Source organism: Poecilia mexicana, unplaced genomic scaffold (genome assembly GCF_051168715.1).
Source record: "Poecilia mexicana isolate PSO_F unplaced genomic scaffold, ASM5116871v1 scaffold_3, whole genome shotgun sequence".
In the NCBI taxonomy this organism is placed as follows: domain Eukaryota; kingdom Metazoa; phylum Chordata; class Actinopteri; order Cyprinodontiformes; family Poeciliidae; genus Poecilia; species Poecilia mexicana.
The window spans coordinates 14,899,730-14,910,497 of record NW_028263372.1 but is presented as its reverse complement, the minus strand read 5'-3'; the positions used below and the strand labels follow the sequence as shown (position 1 = coordinate 14,910,497).

General features: G+C 39.3%; 1 protein-coding gene across 1 annotated transcript; it reads right to left on the bottom strand.

Moving 5' to 3' along the window:
- Positions 1-246: 246 nt before the first annotated feature.
- rbm26 (RNA binding motif protein 26) lies at positions 247-10,743 on the bottom strand. The gene is made up of 22 exons (XM_014981907.2): positions 10,265-10,743; positions 9,936-10,054; positions 9,725-9,837; positions 9,014-9,111; positions 8,655-8,926; positions 7,451-7,723; positions 7,112-7,354; positions 6,680-6,820; positions 6,422-6,562; positions 6,148-6,253; positions 5,892-6,048; positions 5,093-5,287; positions 4,213-4,311; positions 4,033-4,101; positions 3,845-3,943; positions 3,679-3,753; positions 3,241-3,408; positions 2,707-2,811; positions 2,308-2,511; positions 1,551-1,637; positions 1,338-1,451; positions 247-944 (listed from the first exon to the last, which is right to left on the bottom strand). Exons 1-22 carry the CDS (start codon positions 10,321-10,323, stop codon positions 855-857), a joined length of 3,027 nt encoding a protein of 1,008 aa, XP_014837393.2. The 5' UTR covers positions 10,324-10,743; the 3' UTR covers positions 247-854.
- Positions 10,744-10,768: the final 25 nt, after the last annotated feature.

The window sequence follows — 10,768 nt, the reverse complement described above, 5'->3', positions numbered from 1 at the left end:
AAGATGAAATCTGATAAACGTTGAAGCTTTTTGGAAACAAAGTGCTGTGAGCGGAAACCCCGATGACTCTGAAAGAAAAAAAAAAAAAACTTTAATTAGTGGAATATGAAAGATGTAGACTTACCAAAATTGTAATTATGTTCTTACCTTTGCATGAAAGTGCAATCTTGTTTACCTTACCGGTCCAAATGTTAGTTTTACCACAGAATGAATCTTTTCAGGAAGTTTGCTCTTAAGGTGAAGAGGAAGTTTTTTTTGTTTTCTTGAAATGGTCTTTGGTATTTTTTTCAGCTCTTTTTGTAGAGCATACTTTTTTTCACACTGCCAGTTTGTTTGTTTTTTTTTGTATTTTTGTTCTTGTTTTTTCTTTTGGTTTTCTGGCAGGTTGATTTCAGACCATTTCAATTTCTTTATTTTTTTGTACAATCCAAAGTAAAGCCAAGAAATAAGAAGCCAAACTTTCATACAAATTACAAACGAGTACATAAAATATTTACACAAAAGCAACGTAACACTATTCTGCAGAAAAGCTACCATCTGTTGAATTTAATCACAACACAAGTCCTTTTTTTTTTTTTAATTGAGCGCTCAACTAATGTGTCTTTGAGTGACCAAATTTAACAATGCACTTTGAGAACCAAAACAAATCTACTGTAAGAGCACTAAAAAGAACTGCACCGGTCATCTGGTTTACATGTTAAAATCAAACTGCACATGTTTCTTCTGCTAGTCAGCTATGTGTTAGAGGAAAAAGGTCTATCCAAAGTAAAATGTGCCTTTCTAATTTCTGAACAAGCACTGAAATATGCTGCATCGTTGCTCTTCGTCCACACCAGTGAGCATCGGAGGGAGCTTCATCTGCGCCAGGAACGAGGCTCGTTGTCGTCTTCCTCCTCGTCGTCGTCTTGCAGGAATGCATCGTCACTCAGCGACTCCTCCGGGTACTGATAAAAGAAGATAATATTACTATGGGTGATTAAAAAGTGGAAAATTATGTAGATATATATATATATATATTTTTTTTTTTTTTTTTTTTTTTTTTTTACTGCATCACTTTAAAAGGCCTCAAAGAGGGAATAATTCACAATCTTTTAGTATCATTTTCCAACTGCTTAATGAAAGTGCAAAAACTTTCATGCAAAACCCAAATAAAACCAGAGAGTAATTTCTCTCTGTAACATGTGATGGCTCCCTCTAGTGTTCTCTAATGCAATATAAACAGCTATTAAACAACCTTTCCTGAGATACGTCTTAAGGCGGAACATCTAAAGAACTTTATTAAAGTAAATATTTAATCGCGAAAAGCACCAAATTGCAGGTGAAGGAATTTCACCAACCTCATCTTCCGGTGGCTCTTTCTCTTCTGCGTCTCCTGTACTGAGAGTGGTGGCAGGCTTATGCCAGGCCAGGCGTAAAGTCTGGCTGTTAAATTTCACTCCGTGACGAGCCGCCTGCAGGTGGATCAAACAAAGTTTTCCTGGTTAACTGCAACTCGGATCTAAAGTCAAACTGCGGTGTTTAAATGAAGGACAAACCGCGTGGTTCCTCACCTGCTCGGCCTCCGCTCTCGTCTTGTATGTGACGACTGCAGAAAGTTTGTTCTCATCAATCTGGCAATCCTCAATCTCTCCAAATTGCTGCACATAATAATAATAATAAAAAATTTAAAAAAAGCCGTCTTGGTCAACAAACTTAACTTGCTTCTTTCTGAAGGGTTCATAAAACGGGAACCAACAGGAAAGAGTTAAATGGGAAGAGAAATTTATTTATATGGTTCTTCTTCCCCATCAAGCAGCTTTCATATATTTTTATAAAGCAGGACAAATATGAGTTAGAACACAGTAGTAAAACATTCTGTCTCTGTAAATAGTATTCAACTGTCTTGTCAGCATCTGTTTTGTTTTCCCCATGGAAATACTAAAGGTTTTTCTTTGTTTTAGCTTTGATTTTTACCAAATCTAGTTATTCAAGTCAATTAACTCAAAAGTCAGTGTGAGCTAATCATTAAGGCTTATTAACAGAATTTGTATGTTTATGAAAATTTTAGAAACTAATTCAATTATTTCTTTAGACTAGTAAGGATGTATTTCACTGAACAGATACAGTATGACCATCAAAATACAATCATGAATACTTTTAGTTTTCCGTAAAAAGAAAAAGAAAAAAAAACAGTACTGAAATAAATTGTAATCTAGATCAAGCAGAAGTCTGTGTGACTGAGTGCAACAAGAAGGACTTTTAGGCTCTGTCAATCTTCTGACCTTTGACTCAGAAAAGTCAAGGCTCTCCAGGTTTAGACCAACTCACAGCAAAATGGGGAAGTAAGTCCACACAGTCGGCATCGGTGAAACCAGAAATTTCCAGCGCTCGAGGTCGATGGTCCACAACTGCGTGCAGCGGAACGCCCCGTCCACGACCTCTGGATCCCCTCCCCCGGCTTCTGACAGTGCCACGTCCCCGGGAATGGACGCCGCGGCCTCGTCCTGGTGACAGAATCCCCCTTTTAGCTGCCTGGAAGACAAACAAAGCACAAAAAAAAAAAAAAAAAAAAAAACATGACGATGATGCAGAGAAGAGAGTTCCACAGGAAACTCCTGTGGAACGTTTCAAATTATGAGAACAGCAGCGCCCCCATGTGGCTGTTGTAAAGAATTGTTTTCTGTTTTTTTTTTTAAATCTAATCTGATATCATATTTATGTTAGTACCTCAATTTGAAGAAGGGTGTACTTCCGCTTTAAGGTAGCTGTGTCCTCTCCAGCCTGAGTCTTCTGATACAGATCAAGCTCTGCATCAAGCAGCTCCTTCTGTGCCTGAAAGAGTTAAAAATATAAGAATTAACGGGCACAATTCTGGAAACCTAAATCCAACTATAACAATAATATAAGGCAAAGAGGGGCGAGAACGCAAACGCATGTTCACACCTACAACTTTTACACATTCTGTCTCACTACAGACAAAAGCTTGAATTTATCCAACAGGGATTTTATTCGATATACCAATACAAATACACGACTACAAAGTGGAATGAGACTTTTTACTTTTCTATAGAAAAAGAAGAAACAAAGAAAGAAAGAAAGAAAGAAAGAAAGAAAGAAAAAATGTGGCATGCATTCACCCCATTTTACGTTTAGTTAATACAATACAGTGCAACCAGAATGTGGTAGAACAACTAAACACAATGTATCCATTTTGTTGTTGGAATCATGGATTTTTGACACCAGCAGGGAGGAAATCGATACCTGAGCTTTGCTCTTGGCGGTTCGTAGAAGGCTGCTGCTGCTGGAGATTCCCTTTATCTCTTCTTGCAGTTTCGTTATGCTTTTGGTTAACGTGCCCAAAGTTTCCATGATCTTGGCTTTATCTTCCGCCTTCATCGTTTTGTTCTTCTCAAGTTTGGAAATCAGGAGCTGCAGCAGGGAGAGACAGAAAGTTACAAAACACTCACCTCTGTGCAACCAAAACCTTCTCAGATACTTCACAGGTGAGTTAGACTTCACTTCACAGGAACATTGTAATTAAAGGATGCATGAGTAAATGCAGGGAGGCGAAAGAGAAAGGATGTCACTTTCTAAGACGAAACTTCTGTAAAATAAGGTGTTTAAATTTTCCAGAATAGTTTTTTTTTTTTTTTTACTTATTAACAAAATAATAATAATAATAATAATGAATGAATTTACCTTCTGTGTCTCAATGTGCTTCTCCAATATCTCCTGTTTCTTCTTCCTCACATCCTGCTGTAGTCTCAGGGCCTCCTGTGTGAGAAAACACTGGGTCGGTTTCCAGATGACCTTTTACATCCAATTCAACCACTCCCACTTTTCCATCGTCTCCTTCGGCTCTCACCTGCTTCTTCTTCAGAGCTTCCTCTGAGGTCCTCTGGGCAGCCTTCCGAGCAGCAGGGTTATATACAGTCTTTGTGATCCCCATCGATGTCGAAGACACCTGAAGGGGGGAGAAAAAAAAAACGGCATATTGAAGATGTTTGATCTGAAAAGTGAGAAATTATAGTTCTGAACAAAGTGAAGATTCACTTTTTCCACAGGAGCAGCAGGTTTGGGAGAGAAACCTAGACGATCTTTAACTGACACTTTAGAGGCATTCTGGAAAAAGAAGGAAAAAAAAAAAGAAAGAGACTTCTTAAACATCCAGTGTAGATTTTGACATGTAAATGCAATAAACCACATCTACAAAAGAAGATCGTCCACACGGACCTGAGAGGCTACGCTGGAATCCTGAGTGGGCTCCGAGTTTGGAGGCATTAGGGGTCCGAGTCGATCCTTCACAGACTGCTTGAGAGTCGTGGCTGATGACTGCGACAGAAACACCACAGAGATTTTAAAAGAAGGACTACAGAATGGCACTTTTCTCTTCGATTTTAGTGTTTAAAACATCAGAGCATTTGCATCACGTTTCTTTGAGTCAGTCATAACTCTCAGTCAGCAAAGTGGCTTTACTTTAACTGAATAAAAGCCACTTTTTCTTTTCTTAAATGAACTTTACTTAAAAAAGAAGCACATTCATGTCTAGATATCACAAAAGCCTGGAAGATGATTTAACATAAAAAAAATCCACAAGAAGTTTTACTCTTACAAGTCCCCAGTGATAAGGATAATTTGATTTTGAATCTCACTTAAGTTTGATCTAAAAACATGTTCACTATCTTGGACTATGAACCTGTTTGTAATGTCCAAAGCAGTGGACACATTCTCATTTAATCTGGTTTCTAAGATGGCAGGCACAAGGATGAATCCACATCACTAGAAAAATGTACAAAATGTTGGGTTATTGTTTCAGTTCTGGCTTATTGTGTTAATCTAAGATGATTGTAGTGAGATAAACAAAGACTTCAAACTTTAAAAGCAAAACTGCTATAAACTTTCACTGCTCAAGAAGCTTAAAAACTTCCAAAACTAATATCACTTTTGTCATAACTGCACATTATGTTGCTGAACAGACATTACAATGTTCATTGCAGCACATCATGTTTGTGCAAAATACAATACCGTCAAAATGATTAGATTAGTGAAGTGTTATTGCTTGTGAAAGAACAGTCAACAATAATCCAATGACAGATTGGAACTGAGCTCTTACCATGGCCGACTGCGGCTGTGGGTGAAGCTGCTGCGGCCGGGACTGACCCGGTCCGTCAGCCATGTCATCACGAAACCAGTGGACCTTGATGAAGCGGTTGTTGAGAACAGCTTCGGTGCTTTGCATAGCTCGCTTGGCCTCTTCGGGAGAGGTGAACTGGATCAGAGCTCCCTCCGGGTCGTTCTGATAGGCCACCTGGCAGATTTTATCAGCACAACGCAATTCAGAAATCCAGAAGTCAGAATCTTCAAATCCATTTTTAAGAAACTCACTCTGTCCAATAAAAATAATTATACAATGAACAAATATTCAGTCCTACAAACATTTTGTAAAGCACAAACATTAATTACCGATCCCCACAATAACAAATTTTGTTGGACATTAAATTGTCCCAGAAGTTAGTGTGATAAACGATAGTATTGTTGTTTCAATTACCTTCAGCTAATATAATGATAAAAGCATAATAATGCAAGTACACCCTGTCAAAGATCAATAAACTTTAATTTCTAACTAACATTTAGAGCTGGAAAACATTTTAAATATTCAAAATAAATAAACAAAACACCTGAAACAACAAATAAATGGGCTATGAAGTCTCTCTAAACAAAACTGCCCTTCAAACTATGAGTTGAGACAAAGACTTTTGTCATCCAGTCTTTGGTAGAAAGAAAGAAAAGAAGGAAGGCAAGATAAACAATCAATCATGCAGATGCCAATTACTGAGTTTGTTTTAATTCATCATATGATTAACTGACTTTTTGCTCATTGCGACAGGCTTAAGAATCACACAGGCACTAACCTGCAAGTTGACAATGGTGCCAAACTTGCTGAAATGCTCATTGAGTTTGCTGATGTTGTTGAGCTCAGGTGGAATTTGCCGAACAAGCAGCTTGGCGTTGGGAGAGAACTGAGCTCTTTTATGGTAGCCTTGGTGGTTCAGTTTGTTGAAGTTGGGTCTGAATAGAGAAGAGACATTCAACACATTAAAAAAAACCCAAAAAAACACATGTTTGAATAGAAGCAGGAATTGCAGACCTTGATTTTTGACAACTTACTTGTCAAACCAAGGTTTCTTGCATGGGCCTCCGTCATGAGAGGGAGCGGATCTCTTCCTCGAGTCAGATTCCATAACGATCCTCATGCTGTTGTTGGGAATCTTGTCTGGTAAAACACAAGCAGTGACTTGTCCGCTCAATTCCCATTTACTTAAATGGAAATTGAAGTTTTGGAACAAAATGGTGTGTTATATAGTGCGTACTACTAAACTTTCACTCAGACAAAAATATGGACTGAACGTGATCGTCTCATAGATGAATTGTGCCCAATTACCTCTCAATGGCTGGTCCACCTCCCCCATTGTGAGGCCAATGAGGTTGGGTCTTTGAGCGTTGACCCGGTGACGGTACATCGGTCTGGAGGTGCTGGTGATGCTGGGAGCCTCAGGATTGTATACGTCAGTGTCATAGTGATCTGCTTGGCAAAGATTAGACACAGCAGAGACGCGCAGCTCAGAATGACGCGACTCAAACGCCTGATGTGTTAAAATAAACAAATCGGAACATGAGCTCTTGTTTTAGGAGTCATTACCGGGGGCGAAAAGTGGCCCTGAGGCTTGAGGAAGGGACGGGCGCATCCCAGACGTGACAATGGTGGGAACAGAACTGGTGATGGAAATGGGAGGAGCATCCATGCCTGCAGGCTGCAGTGGAGGAAGCGGTGGAGGGGGACCTGTCCAATAGAAAACACAACGCAATTTAAAATCTTACAGAATACTTCAATAAGAGACATAAGTCAAACACAACTGTGGTTATGGTGAATGCTGGTGTGTGCATTTCAGCATAAACTTTTAGATCTGTTATTCATAGAAATACAAACAAAAGAAAAGTGAATAAAAAACATTCTACTGATTGAATGCATGTGTACTTCAAGCTATTGTTTAAAAAAGAAAAGAAGTTATTACACAATCTTATTTTTGCTGCATGTCGAGGAAGTAATTCAGCCTTTGGATTCAATTCCTACCTGCAACCGGAGGAAGACTCGGTGGAAGGGCCCCTGGCGGGGGCACCGGGGGTCGAAGGTTTACAGGTGGGGGGTTCAATAATGGTGGTGGGGGTGGAAGGCCTGGTGGGGGTGGTTGGTCCAAGCCAGGGATTGGTGGAGGCTGGAAGGGCAAAATACTGGGCAGATTGACGTCCTCCACGACGACTGGATCGCTCCCATGATCAAACGGACACATGTCACCTCGCATGCATAAGCCCTTTTCTGCAAAACACAGTAATCATCAAACTACAAGAAAAAAAAAAAACAATTGTCACAGATTAAATTATAGAAAGAAAATAAGTAAAGTGGCTTTCCTACCATCATAGTCCCTACACCGTTTCCTTTGAAGAGGTGGACCACGATTGAAAGGTCCACGATCCACAGGGGGCTCGGGACGAAAGTCTGACCAGCTCTCATTGGTGGTGTTGTGATGATGAGTCGGGGCGATGACGGTAATGGTGCTGCTCACTGTCGGGTTGGGGAAGTGGGAAGGTGTTGCAGTAGAAACGAGCACCGCTGGGGTGTAGACGTCAGCGCTCTCTGGCCTGTCAGCGCGCTCATGGTCATACTTCAGCTTCCCTGATTCTCTGTCTGTGGAAACACAACCGTACCCATTTAGAAAATCACTTCTAGGATGCAAATGTTTACCGACTGAAATTACCAGTGCAGGGCTGGGCAATATGGCTTAGAAATAAAATCTTTTTTTTTTTCATACCAGACCTAAGTTCTGATTTTGATCTACTTTTTCTAATTTCCTTTTCTAAAATATGAAATTACAAATGACAGAAAATATTTTCCAAGAGTGTCTCAATCATAGCTTCTTTGAGTTGTACAACGGAGTATTAGGGCCTGGTTATAAGAATGTTTATTTAATTATGAGAATATAGTCACAATAATAGCAAAATAAAAGTGCAGCTTTAACAGAAAAAACATCTTAAAATTATAAGATAAAAGCTTGAATAGTTACAAGGATCTGACTTAAACAACTCGTGAAGCTTTTCCTTTGAAATAGACACGGTGGTTTGCATGATTGTTTCAAAGTCCTATTGATAATTTGATGCTGATGTGTTAAAAAATGTGGTATATTTATAAAGTATTATTTCTAAAACTTATACCAGAGTATAACTTTACAAGATACTCAACATTCTTCATTTTATTTTTTGTGTTCGACTTTTCATAAAATACGACTTTATTCTTGAAATGTTATGACTTTATTCTCGTTACTAAAAAAAAACTAAATGAATCTTAACCTGGCCCTAATATTCCATTGTTGATCTGAATTCAAAGCCCGGGTATATAGGAGCTGTAAATCAAAATTTTTCAAACAAGATGGTTGGCCTTTGGTGCACTGACATCACTATGGAAACCCAAGAAGTGATTTGGAGAAGAAAAAAAAAAAAAATCAAAATTTTCCAAGAATTAAATCTTCAAAAACCAAAACATTTGATTAACCAGTAAAATCAACATGACATTACAATGAAAAACACATTCTTAGAGGTGTTTTTAAAGTCTATATTCCTACCTCGGCTCCTGCTTCTGGACCGGGTTCTGCTTAAAGACCGGCTCCTACTGCGGTCACGATCTCTGTCTCTGTCCCTTTCTCTGTCTCTTTCCCTCTCTCTGTCACGGTCTCGGATGCGCTCTTTGCTCCAACTTCGGCTGCGACTTCGGCTGTGACTGTAGCTGCGGCCTCTTCTGCGGTTGTAACGGTCACGGTAAGAGTCCCTCCTTGGTGGCATACGATCGTAGTCTCTCTTCCTGGAGCGATCGTCTCTCTTGCGGTCATCACCTCGCCTAACGACATTAATAACGGCAAACCTTAAGTCGCAAGAGAACTCTATGCGAAGAAGACAGAGTTGTACAACCTTACAGCGTACGCACCTGCCATCTCTGCCGTAGCGTGAGCTTGACTGAAGAGGACTGTGATTTACCCGGCGAGGAAATTTCTTGTCTTTTTCTTCTTCACGATTCGTTTGTATCTGAACAGGAGAAATAAAGGTCAAGTAATGTAGAAATGTCTCATTCTGTCAGCTATAAAGAACAAAATCTGTAAAACATTCACGACCAAAACAATCTGGCAAAACAGAAGAATTTGCTATGCAAACATAGGTCGTTCGTTTTTGCACTACAGACAGGAAAAAGACAAAAAGATGTTGCATTAGTAAAAATACTTAAATAGATTACAAAAAATATTTGTCAATTGCTACCAGTTTCCACAAACCTTAAGGATCAGTGTTTCAAAGGCAAACATATCTTATTAGTTCCATAGCAGGACGTCAGCTGAATGTTATCTAAATGTTGCACATTTTGAGAATCATCTTTCTACAAGCTGAGAACACTATTCAAGTTCACAAGCCAAAAAAGGTTTGTTGAGATCACTACATGACTAACTGTCATTGTTTGAAAGTACTGGATTAGATCTCTGGTGTTTGCATGTAAACTTATCAAAACTGAAATCAGCAGATCAGGCTTTTTAAAAATCGATGATCAGCCAGACACCTGCAACCAGTGCACCCCCGTGCATTCCTAAAGTATTTAAAAAGTGTCAATGTGAATACTGATTATATTGGATTGGAGAAGAAAAAAAATAACCTCATCCTTCTTCTGCTCTTCCTTCTCAACTTTGACTTGTGGTTGTTCTGGCAGTGGGAGGTAGCTTTTGTTGCTGATGGCTTCGAAGAGCTTATCCACAAATGGCTGGGTCTCTGAAAGAAAGTTGAAAATTAATGTATTTGTTTCTGTCTATTGTCAAATGGCTCCCAGTATGTAAAGTATTATGAAATCTACTATACAAAGCTCTAACCTTTTTGCAGAAAAACATCCAATTGGTCAATACACAGGGCTTTCAGTTCCTTTTCACTTTTGTCCTTCTTCACCAAAGCAACAACATATTTTGCGAGAGCAGAGGGGTCAGCATCACAACTGGATGTCAGAATGGGAAAGAGTGGGTACACGTGAATATGGGAACAGCTGTATTAATACACTGAAAACGGTTTGGATACTTCACGTCCATCATAAATAAAAATAAAATAAGTGCAATCAATAAGTACAATTACGAACTGATGTGATCTGTAATTCGCATCTGCGTGGTCAGAGTTAATGTGCGTGGCTAACAATGCTAGCAGTACTTACATGGGCTCCAGGGTTTCAGACAGCCATGTTTTTAAAGCATCGAGGTTATCAATTAACATCTTTAATCCACCTGAACTTTCCCTCCACCACGGCCCGACGTGAGGCTTGCTAAATCGAGGCTACTTATCCGTTTAAAAGAAGGAACCGCATAAACCAGTCAAACTTTCCAGTTCACCTGCTGGCATTCAGAAACCTTGATGCTAACAGCGCCCTAAGCTAACTTACCGCGATAACGTTCGATAGCTTAGTTGTCTTAGCATATGTGTCTCTCCAGGCCCTAAATGCGCACAAAAACTATTTCGGGACCAACGAAATTACTATTAAAATGCAAAGAGAGCAAAATGACTAACTGTACCGATTAACTAATCAAAGCCGTAATTTATAGCTGCTTTTTAATCTGCTAAAATAAAGTGGCATCCACGTTTAGATGCTACTTCGCCTTCGAGTATTTACTTCCGCTCGTATTCGCGTTCACAAAATTCTGGAGAAATCGCGAGATGGAGA

Bases quoted from the DNA above. Each gene is read 5' to 3' on its own strand.
- rbm26 (XM_014981907.2), bottom strand. From the start codon at position 10,323: ATGTTAATTGATAACCTCGATGCTTTAAAAACATGGCTGTCTGAAACC. The intron at 4,312-5,092 runs GTAAGAGCTCAG...TTTCTGTCGCAG, and splicing joins CACAGCCGCAGTCGGCCATG to TCATCAGCCACGACTCTCAA. The intron at 3,409-3,678 runs GTAAATTCATTC...TCCCTGCTGCAG, and splicing joins AGCACATTGAGACACAGAAG to CTCCTGATTTCCAAACTTGA.